The following is a 25,317-nucleotide window of genomic DNA, read 5'->3' as shown; positions in this document are numbered from 1 at the left end:
GAGAGCTTCCAACCCCCCCTGGGCACTGTGCTGCTGGGCAAGCTGCTGGGGGTGCCCTGCTGGAGCAGGGGCTGGGGGAGCTCCAGAGGTCCTTTTCAGCCCCCTCCATGCTGGGATTCTGTGGATTTGCTGCAAAGCAATTTGAAGTCTGGCCCAGAATATGAGATGTGGCTGTTTAAAATGGTCTGAGTGGGGCTGTGGATTCCTCTGGAGCTGCATCTGTGGCCTCAGCTCTCCTGGGCTCTTTGGCTGTTACATAACCAAGCAGCAGTCCACAGTTTGATGACATTAGTGGTAAGCTGCATGGTGGGCTGGGTATTGCTGCTGTTCTGTGGGATTTGGATCAAATGTGCTCTCAGGGGCTTGGAGGTAGGGAGTAAATGGCTTTTAATGGCATTGGCATAAAGGAGAACTTAGAGATTTTCTGTGTAAATAAATGATGGGAGCCAGGGGGATGAGAAGAGTTCAGACAAGTGAGAACCCTGGAGGTTTGGGTTGGTTTTCTGGGTGATGCTTTTGTGATTGCATCCAGAGTAGACTGGGTCCAGCTCTGGGCTCCCTGGGTCAAGAGGGACAGGGTCTTGCTGGAGAGGGCACAGCAAAGGGCTCTAGAGAGGCTGAGGGCACTGAAACCTCTCTGTGAGGAGGAAAGGCTGAAGAGAGTTGGGGCTGGGGAGTGTAGAGCAGAGCAGCCTGAGGGGGATCTCATCAATGCTGATCAATGCTTCCAGGGTGGGTGGCAGGAGGATGGCACCAGGCTTTGGTCAGTGGTGCCCAGGGCCAGGCCAAGGGGCAGTGGGCACCAACTGAGCATCAGAAGTTCATCTGAACAGGAGGAGGAAATTCTTTAATGTAAGGGTGATGGAGAACTGGAGCAGGCTGCCCAGAGAGAGATTCCCAACCCACCTGGATGTGTTCCTGTGTGACCTTCTCTAGCTGACCTTGCCTTGGTAGGGGGCTTGGACTTGGTGATCTCCAGAGGTCCCTTCCAGCCCCAACCATTCTGTACCTTCACTGCTTGGCTCAGGATTATTTACCTGCACCCTGATCTCTAGTTTGGGGGAGGGAGCTTTTGCTTGTGTACACTTCTTCAGTGCCTGCTTCTGGGAATGTTCATCTACACCAGTAAGAAAGGGACTCCCAGGTGGATCCAGGGACCTAATTCCAGTGCTGGGAGCAAGCTGGGATCATCAGACACTTGCTTTTTGTGTAACAGCCTCACTTGGAGTTCAGTTTCAGGAATGGTGGGACTTTCCCATCTGAAAACTTGACATCAGCAATGGTATGGCCAGCAGGAGTAGGAAAGTGACCATCCCCCTGGACTGGGCACTGGTGAGACCACACCTCAAAGCCTGGATTCAGTTTTGGGCTGCAGCAGGTCCAGAGAAGGGCAGAGAAGCTGGTGAAGGGTCTGGGGAGCAGGGCTGGAGAGGAGCAGCTGAGGGACCTGGGGGTCTTCAGCCTGGAGAAGAGTAGGCTGAGAGGAGACCTCCTTCCTCTCTGCAGCTCCCTGAAAGGAGGTTGGAGCCAGGTGAGGGTTGGTCTCTTCTCCCTAGTAATGAGTGATAGATGGAGAGGAAATGGCCTGAAACTGTGCCAGGGGAGGGTTAGGTTGGAGAGGAGGAAAAACTTCTGCCCTGCAAGAGTGGTCAGACACTGGCACAGGCTGCCCAAGGAGGTGGTGGAGTCACCATACCTGGAGGTGATCAAGAAACGTGTGGCCATGGCACTTGGGGCCACGGTTTACTGCCCCTGGAAGTCTTAGGCTGAAGGCTGGAGCTGATCTGAGGAGGGCTTTTCCTGCCCAAAGCAATTCTCAAACTCTGTGCTTTGCATAGCAGTTACCCTGAGGTGAAGCTCAGTACCATCTGCATTTTGTGGGGTTTGTTTATCTCCTCAAGCTTAATGTTGGCTTAATGTTTGTATCCTCTTTATTAATTACTCTTCTCATTGTTTGGTAATGCTCTGGATAGCTTAATCCTTGTGTTTGGCCAGGTGGCTGTGATGCTAAGTCCATGAAAGCAAAATATGAGACCAACCCTTTTGGGATACATCTAGGAATGTTGCTTTTGTCCCTTCCGGCCCATTCCATGATTCTGTGACTGGGGAAATCCATGGAATCACAGCCTGCCTTGGGTTGGAAGGCACCCCAAAGATCATCTAGATCCAACCCCCCTTTCATAGGCAGCCTCCCACCAGCCCAGGTTGCTCAAGGCTTTGTCCAGCCTGGCCTTGGTCTTCTCCAGGAAGGGGACATCCACAGCCTCCCTGGGCAACCTGTTCCAGTGTCTCCTCACCCTCAGTGGCAAGAATTTTTCCCCACAGTCTTACTCTTCCCCTCTCCCAGCTTCTTCTCATCCTGGCACTCCCAGCCCTTGTCACAAGTCCCTCTCCAGCTCTCCTGCATCCTCTTCAGGTACTGGAAAACTGCTCTGAGGTGGAGACCTTAGAGCCCTGGAGCCTTCCTTCTCTTCTCCAGGCTGAATACCCCCTACTCTCCCACCCTGTCCCCTTAGAGGAGGTGCTTCAGCCCTCTGATCATCTTGGTGGCCTCGTCTGGCCCTTCTCCAGCAGCTCCAGGTCTTTCTTGTGCTGGGGGCCCCCGAACTGGTGGCAGTGCTGCAGGTGGGGTCTGAGCAGAGGGGAAGAATCCCTTCCCTCGTCCTGCTGCTCACACTGCTTTGAATGCAGCCCAGGAAGAACTTCCTGTAGACAGCAGCAGAAGAAATTATCTTTGACTTAAAAATCCCATGTGTCTCACAACTTGAGTGGTGTCATCTTCATGCCTGCTTAAAGGCTGTGAAGGGAAGCACACCAGCAAGGAGATGTGTGCCTCATAACTCTGACTGCTGAGCATTAACCCAAATTACCTGCAAACCAGGGCTGCTCCAGGGGGTGGTACTGCCATGAGGGTAGTGGAGCACTGCAACAGGCTGCCCAGGGAGGTAGCTGAGGAGATATTCAAGGTGAGGCTCAGCAGGGCTCTGGGCAACCTGATGTAGCTGAGGATGCCTCTGCTGACTGCGGAGTGAGTTGGAGTGGATGACCTTTGCAGGTCCCTTCCATGATTCTAAGGGCTGTCAGAGCCGTGGGCAGAGCTATAACTTTGGGTGCAGTGCTGAGCCATTCCCTGGTTGTTAAAGCCCTGCTTGCACACGGGGCTAGATTAGAGCAGGGCTGCACAGAAGGTGGTGCCGGCTGATGCGGGGCGGATTAGAGCGCTTTGGGAAGGGCAGCGGTCAGAGCCGCGGCTCAGCCTTCCCGGGCAGCGGCTCCGTGGGCTCAGCAGTGAGGAGCAGCCTTGGCAGGTAGAACAAGCAGCATCTGCCCGGCCTGCAGGACCACAAGGAGCATCTGGACTCGCCCATGGCTTTGCTGCTGGCTTCTGAGGCCTGCCATGTGCTGGGGAGCGTAGCCGCCTCGGAGAAGGTCCAGCTGGCACAGATGGGTTTGTATCTGCGCTAGCGCTCGGTAGAGAGGCTGCTCCAGCTGACAGGAGATGTGTGTGCTGCTAGGAATGAGGATGGTTGCTTGCACTACCATGAAACTCCCTGCATTCGGCTCTGGTTTGCTCAAAATGGTTGTGTGGGGAGGGGGAAACAGACTGTGAGTATTCTTAACCCCCAGGAAAGGGCAGGGGGTCTGTCAGGGGGAGGTTGGACTGGCAGCAAGAAGTTTGTCCGGCTCCGGAAAGAGAAGTGGCTGCAGCTTTCAGGTCTGGCTCCTGTGAAAGGGAATCTTGAAACATACACTGCAGTAACAGAGTGTTTTATTTGCATTTCCAGGTTAACTTCACTCTTGTAACACAAACTCCAGTGAACTTCCAGGTTAACTTCTGTCTTGTAACACAAACTGCCTTGATTCTCTAGGTTAACTTTAGTCTTGTAACACAAACTGCCTTGATTCTCTAGGTTAACTTTAGTCTTGTAACACAAACTGCCTTGATTCTCTAGGTTAACTTTGGTCATGTCACACAAACTGCCTTGATTCTCTAGGTTAACTTCAATCTTGTCACACAAACTGCCTTGATTCTCTAGGTTAACTTTAGTCTTGTAACACAAAGATGATAGGTTGGACTTGATGATCTCAAAGGTCTCTTCCAACCTGGTTTATTCTATTCTATTCTAACTCAATTATTTGACAGACTTAGGGCAAAAAACTGCACAGGCAGTGCTTGTGGTAGGAAGCTACCCTGGAATGGAAGGCATGTCTTGCTTCCTAAGATTTGGATATCCATCTGCACTGAGGAGCTGCTTCATTCACTTGGGAGTCATGCTCTATCTAGAGGATTAAATGTTTTCTGGAACCAGTTTTGTTGTCCCTTGGTGAAAGCATTTAGAAGTGTTCTGGAGCTCTATTCTGAACTGCCTGTGTTCCATAACCTCACCTTATTCAGATGCTAATGTGCAGTGTCAGTCCCTGCTGAAAGTCTGGCTGGAGACTGAAATTAGCATTTTATTAATAGATTTGGAAGAGACTTCTGTTTTTCCTTTGTGTGCTTATATTTTGTAACCAGCTGAAGGGGAGGGTGGTGGGCATGGCAGTGCTGTGGCATTTCTGTCACCTTAAAGTGCATTGGTTCTCTGACTAACACCTACCCAGCAGGGAGGAAGCAATGAGCTCTCCTACACATTGGGAGGCCCAGAGAATCCCTTTGGTTGGAAAAGAGGTTTTAAGATCATCACATCCAACCAAATCCCTCAACCGACAGCTGAGGGACCTGGGCTTGGTCAGCCTGGAGAAGAGGATGAGGGGAGACCTCAGTGCTCTCTGCAGCTCCCTGAAAGGAGGCTGCAGTGAGGGGAGGGCTGGTCTCTTCTCCCTAGTCTCAGGTGATAGAGGGAGAGGAAATGGCCTGAAACTGTGCCAGGGGAGGGTTAGGTTGGAGAGGAGGAAAAACTTCTGTCCTGCAAGAGTGGTCAGGGATTGGCAGAGGCTGCCCAGAGAGGTGGTGGAGTCCCCATGCCTGGAGGTGTTCAAGAAACCTGTGGCCATGGCCCCTGGGAACATGATTTAACAGCCCTAGAGGTCTTAGTTGAAGGCCAGACTTGATCTTAGAGGGCTTTTCCAGCCCAAAGAATTCACTTATTCTATCATTATCTACCTCTAATTTACTCTCCTTAAAATTTTTTATGTTCTGTTGGTGTTTTCTTGGAACTGACAAAGAGCCAGCAGAAAAGCTGCTGCTTGCCTGGGGACCAGGCTTCTTGCAGGTGGCATTTGAGAAGTGGAGGATGTTGAGATACTTGGCAGGAACTGGGCTGTGGAAAAAAAAGTGATATAAAATCCATTGAATATCACTTTGATTCTGAAGTCTCTCTGGGAAATGTGTAGGTGAAAGGCACCTCTAACACTTCCAGATGTGATGTGGAAGTGCTCAGGCAATTGAAACAGTGAGGAAGGCACTGCAGTGCCTTTTGTGCTTTCCCCCTTTTGTTTCCCATGGTTGTGTTGGCTGTAATTATCTGAGCCTGGCCCATTTTCTGCTTGTCTTACACTGCAGCAGTGTCATCCTCTTTCTTCTGCCTTTTGCTGCCCTCAACAACATCTTAGTGAAACCCATTTTTTTCCTCTAGTGATAGTAGAATTGCTGTTTCTGTAAGGCTTTTATTGATAACTGCTAGCCTTAGGTGCAAAGAAGCAGCCTGTCCGTGGTGAGCAGCTTGTTGCTAAACCTCTTCCTGAGCTAAAACCTTCTTGCAATCCATCACTCCTAACAGTGCAGTCAAAGTGTGCCTGCAGTTTGCAGGGCAGGCTAATGTGCCAGCTCAGCTTTGCACATCCACACAGGTCCAGAACAAGCTTCTCTTCTGGAGGGCCTGAATTCTGCCTGGAGGACAATTCTTGCCTGTCGGCTGTGAATCCAAGCAAACTGCATCTCGACTCTCTGGACATAAACTTGAGCATAGGAAGCTCCTTCTGGCCAGGAGTAGGAACTCCCTTACTCTGAGGGTGGCAGAGCTCTGGAGCAGGCTGCCCAGAGAGCTGGTGGAGTCTCCATCTCTGAAGACTTTCAAGGCCCCCCTGGATGTGTTCTTGTGTGTCCTGCCCTAGGTGAACTTGCCTTGGCAGTGGGGTTGGACTGGCTGATCTTCAGAGGTCCCTTCTGACCCCTATCATTGTGTGATGCTGTGAAGCTGTGCTGCCTGAAATCATGTTCTAGCCACCCTTGTGTTGTGGAAACAAACTGAGCAGGGCTACCATGCTGTGCTTTGGTGTGGGGCAGCACTTGGGGGTTTCAGCTGGTGAAAAGTCCACTGCTGCTTGGGCCAGTTGCTGTGGAGCTAAGGAGGTGTCAGGAGCTGGGAAGATAAATCCTGGCTGAGGCAGAGAGGAGTGGGAGGATGTGTTAGCCTTGGTTGTGATACCAAGAGGAGTGCTGAGGAGAGAGGTGGTAAAGAGAAGGGTGATAAGAAGACACAAAGGCAGAGCCAGATCGCATTTGGGAGCCAGCCAGAGTGTAAGCAAATCATCTGGGAGGTGAATTTGGATTGATATCAAGTGAGGGGAGGCTGTGAATGGATAAAACCAGAAGGTAATTGGAGAGCATGGATGTGTACTGAGATCAAGAGGAAATGTTATCTTGATCCTAGTGCTTGGAACACTGTAGGAGGGAAGATGTGAGGTGAAATGGAGGAGCTGGGTCTATTTTAGTCCAAACACAGAGAAGCAAACCCATTCTCCTCATCATCATCCCGGCTGATGGAGGAGAGGAAGTCACCACAGCTTGTGCTTGAAATGTGGTAGCAGGCTGGAGAGGAGTGGCAGGGAGGAGGGGCTGTGTGTCTGTCGTCCTGGGGACAGTTGTGACAATGTCAGAAGCAGGGGAGAGAGCCTCCAGGAGTGCTGAGCCCAGAGGGCTGTGGAGCTTGAATGAGAAGCTCCCCAGTGAAGCTGGAGGAATGCTGGGCTTTCAGGTGCCAGCACTGTGTGTGGTCATGTGAAAATACTTGAATGAGAGAAGTGTGGAACTGCCAGAAAATATCCTTCTCCAACACAGGGGTATGTGGGAAGGTGTTTTGAGAGATGGCAGCTCCAGGCAGCAAGACCTTGCAGTCCTAGTGGACACTGAGCTCTCCGCGGGACAGCACTGTGCCCTTGTGGCCAAGAGGGCCAGTGGTATCCTGGGGTGCATCAAGGGATGGCCAGCAGGTCGAGGGAAGTTCTTCTCCCCTTCTTCTCTGCCCTGGTGAGACCACACCTGGAAAACTGTGTCCAGTTTTGGGCTCCCCAGTTCAAGGGGGTCAGGAATGTGCTTGAGAGAGTCCAATGGAGAGCTATGAGGATGATGAAGGGACCTGAACCATGCTCCTTTGAAGAAAGATTGAGAGCCCTGGGGCTGTTCAGTGTGGAGAGGAGAAGGCTGAGAGGAGATCTGATCAGTATCTATAAATGTCAGAGGGGTAGGCTTCAAGAAAAAGGGGCCAGGCTCTTTTCAGTGGTGCCCAGTGATAGGACAAGGAACAATGGATACAAGCTGGAGCCCAGGGGCTTCCACCTCAACACCAGGAAAAACTTCTTTGGGGTGAGGCTGCTGGAGCCCTGGAGCAGGCTGCCCAGACAGCAATTGGTTAATGGAATTGGGTGGGCATGTCACTGACTGTGTTCTCTTCTGCTTCACAGTTGAAAGATGCATGAGTGTGATGCAGTCTGGGACCCAGATGGTGAAGCTGAAGAGTGGCACCAAGGGGCTGGTCCGACTCTTCTACCTGGATGAGCACAGGACCTGCATCCGATGGAGACCCTCCAGGAAGAGCGAAAAGGCCAAAAGTAAACCAGGAACATTTCTTCTGAGTCCTGGGGGGGTGGTTCAGTGTTGGCATGGGGGGGATAGAGAGGTTAAACACACAGGCTTTGATGCTTGGGGTCAATGTGATGTGCTTGCACAGAAGGTTTCAAGAGGGTGAGAAGAGTTTAACCACCTCCTACAAGCTCAGGACTCTGGAAGGGAGGGGAGTGTGAGGTCACTCAGAGGTCACCTTTTCCATAGCTTTGTATGACCTCTGAGCAAACTGAAGAGGGGCTTGGTAACAAACCACACTGAGCCCTCCAGTAGAGACAACACAAACCTGAACACAGAACCTACAAGGGCTTAGACTTGAGGTTTCTTCAGCTTTGCTGCAATCATTTTCTTGAGGCATTGTGGCATCTCGAGGTTATTGCCTAGCATCACTTCTCATGGGAGTTGCTCCTGCTGCACTGGTTGGAGCTGGAAATTCAGATTAGTGGGGTGTGGGATAAAATAAGGGCTAGAATCCACAGAACTGTTGTGGAGATGAAAACTAAGGAGCTCAGAAGGCTAGGTGGCCAAGAAGGCCAATGGCATCCTGGCTTGTATCAGGGACAGTGTGGCCAGCAGGAGCAGGGAAGTCATTCTGCCCTGTGCTCAGCACTGCTCAGGCCACACCTTGAGTCCTGTGTCCAGTTCTGGGCTCCTCAGTTTAAGAAAGATGTTGAGCTGCTGGAAGGTGTCCAGAGAAGGGCAACAGAGCTGGGGAGGGGTCTGGAGCACAGCCCTGGGAGGAGAGGCTGAGGGAGCTGGGGTTGCTTAGCCTGGAGAAGAGGAGGCTCAGGGGAGACCTTCTTGCTCTCTCCAACTCCCTGAAGGGAGGTTGTAGCCAGGTGGGGGTTGGTCTCTTCTCCCAGGCAGCCAGCACCAGAACAAGAGGACACAGTCTCAAGCTGTGCCAGGGGACATTTAAGCTGGAGGTGAGGAGAATGGCCAGAGAGATTGGCCATTGGGATGTGCTGCCCAGGGAGGTGGTGGAGTCCCCATCCCTGGAGGTGTTTAGGAAGAGCCTGGATGAGGCACTTGGTGCCATGGTTTAGTTGATTAGATGGTGCTGGGTGATAGCTTGGACTGGATGATCTCTGAGGTCTTTTCCAACCTGGCTAATTCTGTATTCTGTGCTACAGACAATGGCAGTTGATGGTTTGGGGCTGGTTTGTGGTGCCTCAGGGCTGCTGTGTGGAACAGCATTGGGTGCCACAGCACTACCCTAGCACAACCATGCAGAAAGCATGGCTGTGGTGGCAGCAGCCCCTTGGGAGCTGTGCAGTGCTTCACGGGTTGGGTTGACCAGGGAGGTGGTGGAGTCCCCATCCCTGGAGGGGTTCAAGCAACCTGTGGACGTGGTAATGTGGCACATGCTTTAATGGCCATGGTGGTGTTAGCTTGATGGCTGGACTGGATGACCTCAGAGGCCCTTTCCAAGCCCAAGACTCCTGGGGTTGCCTGGAGGGTGATGCCCCAGCACCTCCAGCCCTGCTTTCCCCTTGTGCCCCCAGTTGTCATCGACTCCATTTACAAAGTGGCGGAAGGTCGGCAGTCGGAAATCTTCCAGCGCCACGCCGAGGGCAGCTTCGAGCCCAGCTGCTGCTTCACCATTTACCATGGCAGCCACATGGAGGCCCTGGACCTGATCACATCCAACCCCGAGGAGGCTCGCACCTGGGTCACGGGGCTCAAGTACCTGCTGGCTGGGATCAGCGATGAGGACTCCCTCGCCAGGCGGCAGAGGACGCACGACCAGTATCCTTTGGGGAGCCTGGGCCCTGCCTCAGGCTTTCTGCCTTGGGTTTTAGGGCCTTCAGCACGGGGGTAGTCCTTTCACCTCCTGGGGAGTGGCCTGTGGCCTCCACTGTGTCACCATCCTGCAGTGTCCTGTGACCAGCAGGGCAGGGAGGGGATTCTGCCCCTCTGATCTGCTCTTCTGAGAGCCCACCTGCAGCACTGCATCCAGTTCTGGGGTTCCCAGCACAAGAAGGACCTGGAGCTGCTGGAGCAGGGCCAGAGGAGGCCATGAAGATGATCAGAGGGCTGCAGAACCTCCCCTGTGGGGACAGGCTGGGAGAGTTGGGGCTCTTCAGCCTGGAGAAGAGAAGGCTCCAGTAAGACCTTGGAGCAGCCTTCCAGTACCTGGAGGAGCTCCAGGAGAGCTGGGAAGGGACTTTTGACAAGGGCTGGGAGTTCCAGGACAAGGGACAATGGCTTTGAGCTGGGAGAGGGGAGACTGAGACTGGAGAGGAGGAAGACATTCTTGGCAGTGAGGGTAGGGAGACACTGGCACAGGCTGCCCAGGGAGGCTGTGGCTGCCTCCTGCCACAATGAACATCTGGTAAAGGTTCATGCCCATGGAGTATTTTCTTGAGATGCTTCCTGTCCCAGCAGGGCTGCCCAAGATGTTAACTACACACAGCACTCTTCCTCCTAGGCTAAACCACCCAAGCCCACCTCAATTAAGGTTGTGACCTGTTTCTTCTGTCAGACACAAATCTGCAGTGGGCACTTGGAAATACTCTTTCTGGAGTACTTCAGGTAGTTTGAATGGATTCTTGGAGTCATTAATTCTGCTGCAAGGCAGACACAGATCCATTTGGGGGACATATTGCATGCTCTGGTGCACACACACTCTGCCTGCTATATTTATCCCCAGCTTTTCTGAGCTGAACATATCTGCTCTGTGTTCTCTGCTGATGAAACATCACTTTGAGTCTTGTTTGTGTTATCAAATGTGGCAGCTGGGAGGCTGCAGACAAAATGAGCCTGTTCCAGTTTCAGCTAGTGGAAGGACTTAGAAAAAGCTGCAGAGAGATCTGTGTGCACAGAGTGGGGGAAAGGTACTGATTAGGAAGTGGAGACATTCAGGAAGACTGAAGGGGGCAGTGGAAGAAGATTCATAGAATGGTTTGGTTTGGAAGGGACCTCCAAGAGCATCCAGTTCCAACCCCTTGCCATGTACAGGGACACCTCCCTCTAGACCAAGTTGCTCAAAGCCTCATCCATCCTGGCCTTGAACACCTCCAGGGGGAGGGGACATCCACAACCTCCCTGGGCAACCTGTTCCAAGATACTGAAGAAGTGGAAGAAGACACTGGGTCAAGCCCAGATATATTTGAAGACTTAGAGTATGTTTTGAGAGGAGAAGCTGGCAGCAGAAATGAGAGTGCAGAGGAGCTGGGGTTGTGAACCTAGCTGTAATTAATTCTCATAAACCAGTCTGAAGCATTTAAATGAAACTGTTTCTGGTTCAGTGTCTTTGGTACCATCTTGTCCCTCTGAAGAGAGAAACAGCAAATGTCTGAGCTCTGTCCATTTTTTCCTGTGCAGTTCTGATTCTGTGGGGTTGTTGGTGCATTGCAGGTGGTGTAGCTCAAGCTGAAGGCAGAGGTATTGGACAGCAAGAAGCTGTCCAGAGATGGAAGAGTTAACAAGTGCATGGACAGTGTGAGAGTCTTGGAGGAGAGATCATGGAAACCCCAGAGTGGTTAATTTTTAATGAGGCTCCTATGGAAACTCAAGGTGATTGATAATGATGGGCTTGGGCTGGTTTCACAGGAGCCTTCCCTATTCCATCTTCATGCACTGGATTGCTGTTGTCCCTGGTAGAGATGGCTGTTGAGCTTGGCTCCTTCAGTTGAGCCACAAAACCAGCAGCCTCAGATAGAACTGGCTTAGTTACACCAGGTAGCAGCAATTGGTACAACAGCAGAGTACTAAAGATGCTTTGCTATGGCATCAGCCTGGAGACAGCCACGTGGGTAGCACCAGGTCTTTGCCACCAAGGACTTCCCAGTGTATCCCAGGAACTCTAAGGCAGGCTGTGGGAAGTCTTGCCCAGAGGTGTTGACTGGAAAATGACATCTTTGTGAAGGTTGGTTTGAGTAATGCTCAATTCTTGACCTCAGTCATGTTGACAAATACATGAAGGGTGAGTGCCAGGAGGCTGGAGCCAGGCTCTGCTCAGTGATGCCTGCACAAGGGGCTATGGTGGATTGAAAGGGCTGTGGTTAGCACATTGAGAGAGGTTCTCTTTCTCCTCTACTCTGCCCTGCTCAGGCTGCATCTGGAATATTGTGTCCAGTTCTGGGGTCCTCAGTTGAAGGACCTCAGGGAACTGGTTGAAAAAGACCAATTGAGAGCCAGAAAGCTGCTGCAGGTAGTGGAACATCTCCCTGTGAGGACAGGCTGAGGGAGCTGGGGCTTGGAGCAGAGGAGCCTGAGAGGTGACCTCATTGCTGCTGATAAAGATGTGCAGGGTGATGCCCAGAGGCTGGAGCCAGGCTCTGCTGGGGGATGCCCAATGCCAGCACCAGGGGCAGTGGTGGAAGCTGAGGCAGAGGAAGCTCCATGGAAACATGAAGAAGAATTTTGTCTCTGTGAGGGTGACAGAGCCCTGGAGCAGGCTGCCCAGGGGGGGTTGTGGACTCTGCCTCTCTGGAGATATTCCAAACCCACCTGGATGTGTTCCTGTGTGATCTGCTCCAGCTGCTCCTGCTCTGGCAAGGGACTTGGACTGGATGAGCTTTTGAGGTCCCTTCCAGCCCCTAACATTCTGGGATTCTGGAAGTTAAAGTCCTGTGCTAAGGAGGATTCCAGCCATGCCCAGAAGAGGCAGGGCAAGGCCTTGTTGAGTTCCCATCTTGTCCCTTATGTGCCAGACTGCTCTGCTCTCCCTTCTCCACGAGGCAATCACCCTCCTGTACCTTCCTTGACATGCCTGCAGCTGGGTCAAGCAGACCTTTGAGGAGGCTGACAAGAATGGGGATGGGCTGCTGAACATTGAGGAGATCCACCAGCTGATGCACAAGCTCAACGTCAACCTGCCCCGCAGGAAGGTCCGGCAGATGTTTCAGGTGGGTGGCCTGGTCCTGCTAGGATAGTCCCAAGGCTACAGTCCCAACTCTTGTCTGCTGCTGGGCAGATCCAGAGCGGGAGCTGCACATTCAGACTTCAAACCTTTTCCTCTCCAGCATTGCTCTCAGGAAAGAGCAACCCCATGGAGCAGGATAGGTTGGGGACTGACCTGCTGGACAGCAGTGAAGGTGAAAAGGGCCTGGGGGTCCTGGTGGATGGAAGGTTGACCATGAGCCAGCAATGTGCTCTGGTGGCCAAGGAGGCCAAAGGCATTTTGGGGTGGATTGAAAGGGCTGTGGTTAGCAGGTTGAGAGAGGTTCTCTTTCTCCTCTACTCTGCCCTGGTCAGACTGCATCTGGAATATTGTGCCCAGTTCTGGGGCTCTCAGTTGAAGGACCTCAGGTTGCTGTTTGAAAAAGTCCAACTGAAAGCCACAAAGCTGCTCCCGGCAGTGGAACATCGCCCTGTGAGGACAGGCTGAGGGAGCTGGGGCTTGGAGCAGAGGAGCCTGAGAGGTGACCTCGCTGCTGCTGCTAAAGATGTGCAGATGTGCCCAGAGGCTGGAGCCAGGCTCTGCTGGGGGATGCCCAATGCCAGCACCAGGGGCAGTGGTGGAAGCTGAGGCAGAGGAATGTGAACCTGTGAACATGAGGAAGAGTTTTGTCTCTGTGAGGGTGACAGAACTCTGGAACAAGCTGCCCAGAGGGGTTGTGGACTCTGCCTCTCTGGAGATAGTCAAGATCCACCTGGATGTGTTCCTGTGTGATCTGCTCCAGCTGCTCCTGCTCTGGCAGGGGGGTTGGACTGGATGAGCTTTTGAGATCCCTTCCAGCCCCTAACATTCTGTGATTCTGTTACCTCGGGTTGGACAAGAAGACCTTTGAGTGTCCCTCCCAACCCAATGCAACCCATGAATCTCACAAGAGTTTTTCCAAGCCTTCCTTTTCTTCTGCAGAGAGAGCTTCAGGAGAGCATTGTTTTTCTGCCATAAACCACACAGAAGAGAATTTATTGCTGTGGCTCTTTCTTTTGCTTTCAGATGCATTGTTGCTTTAATCTCTGAATTGTTCTCTGCTGGCATTGATGGACAGTGAAGTTCCTCTCTTTCTATGGAAACCTTTTTTCATTTCCTTTAGGGGAAATGGTTCAGTAGAAACCAGCTTTAGTGAAGTAATTAGGTTCTTTTTAACAATCTCTTCTCACTTAGCCAGAAACCCTTTTGGGTTTTGTTGTGCTTCTGTTGTCTGAAAACAGCCACCATTTCCCCCCAGCCCCAGTGTTCCATGCAGGAAAGGAAAGGTAAAGCCAAGGGCAGTACTGGGGAGCAAAAGAAAATGATCCTAACTTCAAAACCAGCAGCAGCCAAAAGCTGATTTCCTGGGAAACATGAGAAAGCTGAAGTATCTTCTGTGGTCAAAAGGGCTTTGCTTGGCATAAAATCCACACTGGAGATACACCTATGGAGTGTTTACTCCCCAAAGACTAGAGGAGACTGGAAACTGGCGGGGTTGTGATGCAGAGATGGGTTTGGGTTGTACCCACAAGTTAGAAACATTATTTAAGGTACAGAGCAGAAATAGAATGGTTTAAAATCCCACCTGGCACCAGGTAGCTGGGCTGTATTTTCTTCTCAGCTTACTTGCTGTGCTCTGAGTTTGTGGCTCAGATGGCAGTGACATGTGCAGCTCCCTGAGATCCTGAGGCTGAGGGGAGGCAGGAGGAAAAAATCTGCCTGCAAGTAGGGCACTCTTTGTGTAATCAGAGGCCACTTTGGGTTAAAAATCAGCTGGTTTGCTTCTTTTCCCTGTGCTGCAGTTGCTGCCAGCCTGTACCTGAGTTAAGATCCTTCCCTGGATTTCAGAGGAATGGTGAAGCTTCAATATAAAAAGAAAAAGGAAGTTAAGGTCCAAAACAAAAGGTGTGAGGTGTCCCTGCCCATGGCAGAGGGCTGGAACTGGATGATCTGCTGAGCTCCCTTCCAACCCTGACAATTCTGTGATCCTGTTTGTTTGCTGTCAGTCAGTCAGAGCTCAATCCTGAAGGGCTGGGAATAGAGTATGGGGCTGGGGGTCACTGGTGTAAAGGTGGGTTCCTGATCCAAGACATGCTTCAAAGCTGGGTGTGTTATGTGAAGGGAAACCAAAACTGGGTCCTTGGGAGGCAGAAGCAGAGCCTTGCATCTGCTGTTAGATTGGCTTCTGTTCTAGAGAAGAAGTGAGCTTGGACCCCAACTGGAAGAGCTACCTTGAGAAGGAAGAAGCAGAATGAGTATGCCCTCCATCTGGAGAACTTGCAAGCCAACAGGTTGAAAGCCAGCAGGTTCAACATTGAAGGACTCTGCACAGGAGGTGTTCTGATCTGAGGAGAAGGAAGCACCACTTTTAACAGAACATAGCTTGGAAACAGCAAGGGCAGGGCTTAAAAGTGCAGGGAAACTCCACTGCATACAGCTGTGAGTGAAGGACAGGGGCCAGGGCAGCAGCAGCACATTCCTAAGCATTGCTTTCACCTTGTCTCCATTTCTCTACTCACAGCCTCCAGCACAGACAGAGTTGTAGCTTCCCTGAAGTTCATTTTCCAGGGAGACTTAGATAATGTTTGACAGCAGTTCTCCAGCAGAGAGTCTTTGTTTGGACAATCCACAGCAATCCTCTTAGGCAGATGTTCACAGCAAAAAGCTTGTAGTGCTGTGCCTTAAGTATTCTTTTCTTCTCTTCCTCCCTCTGAGGACAAACAAAGGCTGAGGATCTATTTTGGTGTGCAGCCTCAGTGCTGCTGCAGACTTGTCCCCTCTGCAGATGCTGGCAAGGGGCTGGGAGGGTTGCAGTTTGAATTAACACACATGTAGGACTGTGATATTGTCCTGAATGCTTTCAAATGTCAGCCTCTCTTGACAGGGAAAGCCACAGGGTGAAATGATGATGTTCCTTGCTAGCTTTTAATCCAGGATAACTGCAGGGCATACAGGAGGGAGATCAGAATAAAGCCCAAGCTGAGCCTCTTTACATAGGGAGGTTGTGGATGCCCTCTCCCTGGAAGTGTTCAAGGCCAGGTTGGATGAGGCCTTGAGCAACTTGCTCTACTGGGAGGTGTCCCTGGGGATTTGGGGTTAGATGATTAGTGATAGGACAGGGGGCAATGGAACAAAACTAGAAATGGGGAGATTGAGATTGGATGTGAGGAAGAAGTTGTTCCCCATGAGGGTGGTGAGAGCCTGGCACAGGTTGCCCAGGGAGGTGGTGGAAGCCTCATCCCTGGAGGTGTTTGCAGCCAGGCTGGAGGTGGCTGTGAGCAACCTGCTGTGGTGTGAGGTGTCCCTGCCCATGGCAGAAGGTTGGAACTGGCTGAGCCTTGAGGTCCCTTCAACCCTGTCAATTCTGTGATTCTATGATCTTCAAGGTCCCTTCCAACCCAAAGGGTTCTATGAGTCTATGAATTCAGAAGTGAAGATGGAATGGAGACTTTCATAGGCAACTTGTGGCTTCAGTCTGGTGACTGCACCCACAAATCCAACCTCACAGGAGCGTGTGGCAGTTAGCTTTGCCTGCTAGGGTTTGAATCTGAGCGCAATCTTCCAGACTGGAATTCAGTAGATTTTGGTGATGCACATAAATGCTCTTCTGCTTTGATGCCTACTTACCTGAGTGTCTTTGCCTCTTAGGAAGCAGACACAGATGAGAACCAAGGCACCTTGAACTTTGAGGAGTTTTCAGTGTTCTACAAGATGATGTCCCTCCGGCGAGACCTCTACCTGCTGCTCCTAAGCTACAGTGACAAGAAGGATCACCTCACTGTTGAAGAGCTGGCTCAGTTTCTAAGGGTGGAACAAAAGGTATGGACCCTCTATCTGCAGATAAATACAGACAAGTTCAGGGGGCAGAACTGGATGGCCAAGTTTAGCTTGGGGCAGGGGATAAAGCACAGAAGCTGTTTCTAGGTCCCCTGAAGCTGTTTTGGACAGAAGGATGCCCAGGAGCCAGCAATGTGCCCTTGTGGCCTAGAAGGCCAAAGGTATCCTGGGGTGGATTAGAAGGGCTGTGGTTAGCAAATGCATGAGGGGTGCTCTCATTCCTGTTGATAAAGATGTGCAGGGCTGGAGCCAGGCTCTGCTCAGGGATGTCCAAGGACAGCACAAGGGGTACTGGGGGCAAGCTGGAGCAGAGGAGGTGCCACAGGAACAGAAGGGAAAACTTTGTCACTCTGAGGGTGCCTGGAGCAGGCTGCCCAGGGAGGTTGTGGAGCCTCCTTCTCTGGAGACATTCCAAAGCCACCTGGATGCATTCCTGTGTGACCACAGGAACAGACAAACTGAGAAGGCCCTAAAATAACTGCTAATGAAAGGAAGCAGAAGAAACTCAAGAAGCAAAGCTAGGTCAAGATCAGAGGGTTTCCCCCAGTGTGCTTGTGAACAAACCTGCTGAACAAAAAGCTCTTTGGCCATTCCTGCACATGTTGCTCTGGTGGAGATCTTCATGCTCATCCTTAAGGAGACTGGATTGCTACAGAAGTGGTCTGTGGAATCCATGGAGATAACTTCTATACTGGAGAGTGAGGAGCACAGAGGGAACTTTGTGATCTCTAGGACTCTTGTTTGCTTCACCTCATGCATCCATGCAGAGTGTTGTGGCAGAGCAGCCTTACAAAAATAAACACTGCCATAGAATGGGTTTGCTTGTGAAGACCTTGAAGGTCATCCAGTCCAACCACTCTCTGAGTCTGCCAAGGCTGGTGCTAAACCATGGCTCTCAGCGCCACACCTCCTCCTCCTTGAAGCACCTCCAGAGATGGGGATTCAACCACCTCCCAACCTACTTCAAATGCTGTGTTTTGCCTGCAGTCATTGGACATCTCCTGTGCCATGCTGGGTCCTGCCTGCAATTTCTGCCTCTTCTGAGATCCCTCACATAAAACATCATCAGGCTCTGCTGGTTTGTTGCTGAATTTCCCCTTTGGCCACTGTGACAGTTCCCTGGCACGCAGGGCTCCCTGGTTCTGGGCACATGGAGCACCCTCACTGTCCCTGATCTTGCTGTGACAGCCTCAACACACAGATTCCTGCAAGCATTCTGGTCCTGGCAGTTCTGCTAATTACAGCTTCAAAGCACAAAAGGTTCTCAGCTTTTTCCTCTTTGTGCTGCAGCCCTAAGGGATGTTTTTATTATTATCATTTTGATCTCATTGCTTTTGTCTTTGTTTCCTTTTTAACCACTGCCTTCTACTTGGGTGCCCTTCAGTGGAGCACCCTTGACAGCAGCAAGCAGCAAAGTTGACACTGATGAGAAAGTAAAGCAACGCTCCAGGGAGGACATGTTCCTGGAGATGCTGAAGTGCCCAGGAACTGCTGAAGAGCAGTTGTTGTGAGAGGACACCCAGGGACCTGGAGCAAGAAGAAAAACATGTGAAAGAGGCAGAGGAGCTGTCTTTGTGGGGGCACAAGGACATTATGAAACTACTGAAAACAAGTTGAGTGTCAAGCCTGGCATCCTGCATCCTTTTCCCACACACCATGTGGAGGGAGCTCTCTGCTGTAAAGGATCTGCTCAGCATTATTCCAAACCCAAACCATCTGAAGAGTAAAAAGCACATCACAGAATTACAGAATGTTAGAGGTTGGAAGAGACCTCCAGAGATCATTGGGTCAAACCCCTCTGCCAAATCAGGACCCCCTAGGATAGTCTGCACAGGAATGCATCCAGGTGGGGTTGGAAAGCCTCCAGAGAAGGAGACTCCACAACCTCTCTGGGCAGCCTGCTCCAGGGCTCTGCACCCTCACTGCAAAGAAGTTTCTCATCATGTTGAGCTGAAACCTTCTATGGTCAAGTTTGTGTCCATTGTTCCTTGGCTTAGTACTGTGCACCACCAAAAGAGCTTGGCCCCCTCCACTTGCCCCCCAGCCCTCAGCTATTGATAGACATTGATCAGATCCCTCTCAGCCTTCTTTTCTCTAGACTAAACAGCCCCAGGGCTCTCAGGCTCTCTTCACAGGGGAGATGCTCAAGTCCTCTAAGCATCCTCCTGGCTCTCCCTTGGACTCTCTCCAGCAGGTCTCTGTCTCTCTTGAACTGGGGAGCCCAAAACTAGACACAGTACTCCAGGGGTGGTCTTGGCAGGGCAGAGCAGAGGGGGAGCAGAACCTCCCTAGCCTTTGTGGCCACACTTTTCTGCCCTTTTCACCACAAGGGCACATTGCTGTCCCATGCAGAACCTGCTGTCCACTAGGACTCCAGGGTCTTTCTCTGTGGAGCTGCTCTCCAGCAGGGCACCTACAGCCTCCTGTAGATGAACCTCTTGGCAGCATGGTTTAGAAGCACCTTGCCCTTTCTTTGCCTCTTCCCTCTGGTCTTCCTCCTTCTCAGCACCACCAGTGTTTGAGCAGATTGACCCTTGGATGTTTTCAGGACACAGAGATGATCATGATGTCCTGGGGCAAGGCAGGGTTATCTTCCAGAGCTGGCAATGGCTCAGATCACCAGGCAGCACTCAAGTGCCTTCAACCAAGCAGCAGTTTGGTTTTGCTGTTGTCTGGCTGCTTGGAAACCTACAGGCAGTCTGTCCAACTCCATCTGCTACTCTTTTGGCAAGACACTGAAATATTCTGCAGCCTGAGGGTAGAACAAAAGGGGTCTGGGCTGTTCTTTGTTAACTTGCTAAACTTGCCTTTCTTTTTTTCAGGAGAGCTCTTTGTTGCCTTCACCTCAGAGGCTGTGTTTGGATTGTCCCCATCTAGGTGCAGATAAACTCAGCTCATTGCTATAGAAGGGGGCTCCAAGAAAGCTGGGGAGGGACTTTTTACAAGGACTTGCAGTGAGAGGATGAGGAGAAATGGCTTTGAGCTGGAAGAGAGGAGACTGAGACTGGAGACTAGAATGCTGTGGTAGGGATGCAGCAGAAAGTGCTTTAACTTCAGTCTCAGCTGATGGTTTCATGCAGGCACAAGGCTGCTTGGGTGTTACAAACCCAAAATGCTTAGTTTGGGTTTTCTGAGGGTGAGGTTTCAGTTTGCTTGCTTACCACCTGCTCCCTTACCATGGATCAGTTTCCTTGCAGTGGAGTTGTCACCTCTCCTGAGAAAAAGGGCAGCCCACTGGTGCCTACAGCAGTGTTCTCTGTGCTCCAGGGAAGTGCTGCATGTGTGATGCTGTGCCCTGTGCTGCTCCCCAGTGACAAGCAGTGCTTGCAGTCAGCCAGCAACTTCTACTTGAGCTGAGCTAACCAATGATTTTGTCTACTGAACTGGGCTCTTTCCTGCCACCCTGGGTAATTCCTGCAGGTGGCTCCTGGTTCTTGGCTCAGCTTGGAGGCAGAATTGAGATGTTTGGAGAAGGAGAGGGGCTGAGCCAGGCTTTCCCTGTGCCAGAGGGAAATGAGAAGGGGGGAGAAGCTGGAAAAGATCTCAGCTTGAGTCACCATGAGTTGAACCACTCCCTTGCCTTCTGTTGCTGTACTTGCCATGCTGTCATGTCTCATTTTCCCCTTCCTCAGGTGGTCTTTCATACTTAGGCTGTAGCATTTTAGCTGTTAGGAGATATGGTCAGTCAGAGACCCACATTTCTTAGGAGGAACTCAGCCCTGGGCAGGATCAGGTCCTTAGAGAAGGCCAGATCAAAAGAGTCAACCTACTTCTGCTGAATGCTGGTCCTGGGAATAGTGAGCTACAGGAGACCATGGGAAGCCTGCAGAGCAGAGTAAATGGAATTGCTTTTGCCATCTGAGAGAGGAGTCCATTAGCAAGAGAAGAGTTCAGAGCCACCATTTTTGGACTGAAACGATAAATGTTGTGATTGACCTCACTCCTGCCTTTGCCTGAAGCAGTCCTGGTAGCAGAGATGGCATGCTGGCCAGGAGAGGGGACTGCATGTTCCTCATGTTCCTTGGCTTCCAGGCTGCTCCACATCAGGGCATTTGAGCTGCCTTTGCCAAAGGATGCAGAGTACAAGCAGTGAACTCAGTAGTGGTACAAATGAGCTGGCAAAGGCTTTGGTGTCATCACTGGCACCCTGTGATATGGTCAGTGTAGGAAATGAGGTACACCCAGTTGGAGTTCTCACTGTGGTTCTCTAGGGCTTAAGTACCTGAGGGTGAGAGAAGATGAGTGACAGAAGCTACTGCTTCAGTTCTACAGGAATCACAGAATCACAGACTGCTTTGGGTTGGAAGAGACCTTCAAGATCATCCAGTTCCAACCTCCCTGCCATGGGCAGGGACACCTTCCACTAGCCCAGGGTGCTCAAGGCCTCATCCAGCCTGGCCTTCAACACCACCAGGCTTTAAGTCTCCACAGCTTCTCTGGGCAACCTGTTCCAGTGCCTCAGCACCATCATGGAGAAGATTTTCTTCCTCATGTCTAATCTAAATTCAGCCTCTTCCATTTTGAAACCATCCCCTCCATCCTGTCTCTCTATGCTTTGGTCAAAAGTCCCTCCCCAGCTCTTCTGGAGTCCCTTCAGGTACTGGAAGCTGCTCTAAGGTCTCCCTGGAGCCGTCTCTTCCCCAGGCTGGTCAACCCCAGCTCTCAGCCTGACCTCACAGCATAGGTGCTCCTGTGGTGATTCTCTGGCCCCACTAATGAGTTAGAACTTGAGCTGTGGGCTGGTTGAAGCTGATGTCAGAGTTGATCTTTGTATCAGCAGCACTGCTGCTTTTCATTTCAGAATCTAATTATTTATCTCACAGCCTGTAGATTACAGCAAAGTCTCTTGGAAGTAATGAAATCACAGAAGTGGAAAATGCATGGAAATGAAACCAGGCCCTGCTGAAGCTTTGTGCATGTTTCAGTGGATTATATTAAAGACTATAACTTCAGGCTTCTCCTCTCAGCAGTGTTGCCCAGCATTAAGTGTGCTTAACAGCTAATGTTCATCTTCAGACTAAAGTGACCTGGCTTTGCAGTGGTCACTTCTGTTTATCTCCTCACAGGTAAGAGCTGTGAGGCTTGTGCAGCACTGACACAACTCAAATCATACACTCAAGAGAATGGTTTGGCTTAGAAGGGACCTTTAAAGGTCATCTAGTCCAAACCCCCTGCAGTGAGCAGAGACATCTTCAACTAGATCAGGCTGCTCAGAGCCCTCTTCAACCTCACCTGCAATGTTTCCAGGGATGGGACATCTTCTCCCTCTCTGAGCAGCCTCTGCTTGTGTCTCACCACCCCCATTGTAAAAGATTGGAGACTTGATAGGGTGCTTGGTGCCATGGTTTAGTTGATTAGCTGGTGTTGGATGATGGGTTGGATGCAATGATCTTGAAGGTCTCTTCCAACCTGGTCTGGTCTGGTCTGGTCTGGTCTACTCTATTCACAGAATGTTAGGGGCTGGAAGGGACCTCGAAAGCTCATCCAGTCCAGCCCCCCTGCCAGAGCAGGAGCACCTAGAGCAGGTCACACAGGAACACATCCAGCCCTGGATGCTCCCAGGAGGGACAATGCTTCCCCATGAGGGTGGTGAGAGCCTGGCACAGGTTGCCCAGGGAGGTGGTGGAAGCCTCCTGCCTGGAGGTGTTTGCAGCCAGGCTGGAGGTGGCTGTGAGCAACCTGCTGTAGTGTGAGGTGTCCCTGCCCATGGCAGGGGGGTTGGAACTGGCTGAGCCTTGAGCTCCCTTCCACCCTTGACAATTCTAAGAGTCTATGAACTCCACACAATCTTGAAGTCCTTTGTCAGTCATGTTGCTGCTGCCAGTCCTGCTGAACTCATAAAGTTCTCCAACTGGACCCAGAAGCCTGAAGAAGGTTTTGTTGTGACCTGGTATTAACAATAAGGGCACCAACACTCTTTCTGTTTTCTTGCAGATGACCAATGTGACACCAGAATATTGTCTTGACATCATACAGAAGTTTGAAGTGTCGGAAGAAAACAAGAAGCAAAATGTTCTTGGCATTGAAGGTAAAGGTTTGGGTTCCAGAAAGGTTTGCTGATACACTCCAGTGGGACAGGAGAGCTCTGGGTTTGTGGAGCTTCTGGGATTTAACTCAAATGCTGATGGAAGATAGAAGCATAGAAGGTCAACACCTTCTGCTTTCTAGACCAGGAGCACCTCTGATCTCTTGAGGTCCCTTCTGATCCCTAGCATTCTGTGACTGTATTAGTGGAGGGCTTTTGTCTGAGCTGCAGAAGGCAATGTGAGCACACCTGTCGTGGTCTGAGCACTGGCTTTGGGGTAGGGAGGAGGTTCTTCAGGGTGTCAGAAAACTCTTAGAGCTGTGCTTTAGGAAGAAATTCTTTCCACTGAGGGTGGGGAGACACTGGAACAGGTTGCCCAGGGAGATTGTGGGTGCCCTCTCCCTGGGGCCGTTTAGGGCCAGGATGGATGAGGCCTTGAGCCACCTGGGCTAGTGGAAGGTGTCCCTATCCATGGCAGGGGGTTAGAAGTGGATGATCTTCAAGGTCTCCTCCAACCCAAACCATTCCATGGTTCTATGGTTTTATCACCTGAATGAAATGTCTGATCTGCTAGTAGGTTGGGCAGTGGCCTTATCATCCTGTGGGGTTTGCCACTCTTACCATACAGCTGCTATTTGTTACTTTGGTGCTTCTCTCAGAACCCTGCTCTCTCTCTTTCCTGGTGGTTGTTGATGGATTGCTGCAGAGGCTTAGCTCAGTGCCACGCTTTGCAAATGTCTGCTGGCTGGGATTGGGTTTTGGTTTCCTTTGGCAGTGTCTTTCTAGATGATATTTCCCTTTCTAGCTCAAAGCTGCTTGAGAATTGGCTGGGGACAAGGGGTTTGTCTTGGGGGTGGATTCTCAAAGGTGTTAGAACTTCAAGAGGCTTCAAAAAGCAAAGGCTGTGGGTGTGTGCCAGCAGTGGGCTGAGCCCGGGCAGCCTCCTGAGCACACAGAGAGCCAGGCAAGCCACAGGCAGTGCTTTAATAGGATGAAAACCTGGCACACAGGAAAATTGATCCCTGCTGGGAGATTCAGTGGTTTGTTGGAGAGATGAGTTAGCACTGCCAAGCACAAAGAGGAAGAACCCAAACGTTAGAGCTGGAGTCATTTGCTGCACCCCTGGCAACACTGCTTCTCTCCCTCCCTCCCTCCCTCCCTCCCTCCGCAGGTTTCACCAACTTCATGCGCAGCCCTGCCTGCGACGTCTTTAACCCCCTGCACTGCGAGGTGCACCAGGACATGGAGCAGCCCCTCTGTAACTACTTCATTGCTTCATCTCACAACACCTACCTGACAGGAGACCAGCTGCTCTCCCAGTCCAGAGTGGAGATGTACGCCCGGGTGCTGCAGGACGGCTGCCGCTGCATCGAAGGTACGGCCCCAGCGCGACCTGCAGCCTGCCACAGCGCTCTCTGACCTCTTACACCTTGGGGATTTTATACAGGATGGGGACAAAAACCAACTCAGTTTAATGGAAGGGGAAAAGCCCCTTTTTAGATTGAACATTGCTCATTTGATACAAGACTGTCTGACCTCACTTGGTAGGGCAGGTCATAACAGATTCGTAGAGTCATAGAATGGTTCGGGTTGGAAGGGACCTTAGAGATCATCCAGTTCCAGTCCCCTGGCATGGGCAGGGACACCTCCCATCAGCCCAGGTCACTCAAGACCTCATCTAACCTGGCCTTGAACACCTCCAGGGAAGGGGAGGTGTTGCAGACAAAGAGGAAATGGCCTCAAGTTGGTGGATATTAGGAAAATCTCTTCCCAGAAAGGTTTGTCACGCACTGGAACAGGCTGCCAAGGCAGGTGGAGGAGTCACCATCCCTGCAGGGATTTAGAAGGCCTGTGGATGTGGTGCTGAGGGACACAATTTATTTGCAGTGGCTTAGCAGTAGTGGTGGGGTTGTGAACCCTATGTGAGTAGCTGGGCATGCTCCTGCAGGGCTGGGCTGCTCTGAAGGGTCTCTTGCAACCTCAACAGTTCTCTGGTTCAATGGCATGGTTGAGTAGAGCACACAAGGTGTGCTGGTGATCAAGATCAGTAGAAATGTACAAGATCTTGGGCATCTCTTAATGTAGAGCTTGGTTTTTTGTCTCACTAGTGGATTGCTGGGATGGTCCAGATGGAGAGCCAGTGGTGCACCATGGCTACACTCTTACTTCCAAGATCCTCTTCCGTGACGTGGCAGAGACCATCAATAAATATGCCTTCATCAAAAATGAGTGAGTGGAGAGTCCCTTGTGCAGCTCCAGCTGTCTGGCTTGGCCAGTTAACCCTGTGTCAAAATCACCAATCAGCATCACAAACTCTCTTAAACACTGAGAAACTCCAGGGGTGGTTTTGTTCCCCTGGTTGTTGCCTGTGTTGTGTTTGTTGTCCGGCTGCAAGAGCTCTTCCCATTGCTCAGGTTAGAGAGGTCAAGCTAAGTGAGGAAGGCCTTTTGTGCTTTGTGAACTCAGGAATATTTTGAGCAGACTGAGGCTGTTGAATATCTGCAGTTTATTTTGTTGGGGGTTTGGGTGGTTTGGCTTTGTTTCCCCACTCCTATCCACAGGGAAGATCTCCTTAAAAATCAATCCTGTAATAGCCTCTTACCTAAGGAAAATGGTTAATTTCAGCAGGAAGCTGGGAAAGCTGTCTCAAGCAGGAGGAAATGCTGAGATGTGGAGTAAGGTTTGCCTTCTTTTTCATTTGGGTCTTAGATAACAATTAATTATGAAAGCCATGGAGTTGAACCAAATTGACCCAACAGTCTGAGCTGATGGGTGGCTGTGGGGAATTCTGAGTAGTTTAGAGAA

The 25,317-nt window shown here is 51.2% G+C and overlaps 1 protein-coding gene across 1 annotated transcript in view; it reads left to right on the top strand.

The window, feature by feature from the left end:
- Positions 1–25,317, top strand: part of PLCH1 (phospholipase C eta 1) — a 65,281-nt gene that overhangs the window by 14,651 nt on the left and 25,313 nt on the right. The window contains exons 2-8 of the mRNA XM_054166822.1: positions 7,624–7,770; positions 9,289–9,532; positions 12,507–12,636; positions 16,299–16,469; positions 22,422–22,515; positions 23,684–23,887; positions 24,621–24,741. Coding sequence (XP_054022797.1) covers positions 7,624–7,770; positions 9,289–9,532; positions 12,507–12,636; positions 16,299–16,469; positions 22,422–22,515; positions 23,684–23,887; positions 24,621–24,741 — 1,111 coding nt within the window. The remainder of the gene's footprint in view (positions 1–7,623; positions 7,771–9,288; positions 9,533–12,506; positions 12,637–16,298; positions 16,470–22,421; positions 22,516–23,683; positions 23,888–24,620; positions 24,742–25,317) is intronic.

The sequence above is a fragment of the Dryobates pubescens genome, chromosome 13 (assembly GCF_014839835.1).
Source record: "Dryobates pubescens isolate bDryPub1 chromosome 13, bDryPub1.pri, whole genome shotgun sequence".
NCBI classification, from domain to species: domain Eukaryota; kingdom Metazoa; phylum Chordata; class Aves; order Piciformes; family Picidae; genus Dryobates; species Dryobates pubescens.
The sequence above is the reverse complement of the archived record's forward strand: the minus strand, read 5'-3'. Positions and strand labels throughout refer to the sequence as shown.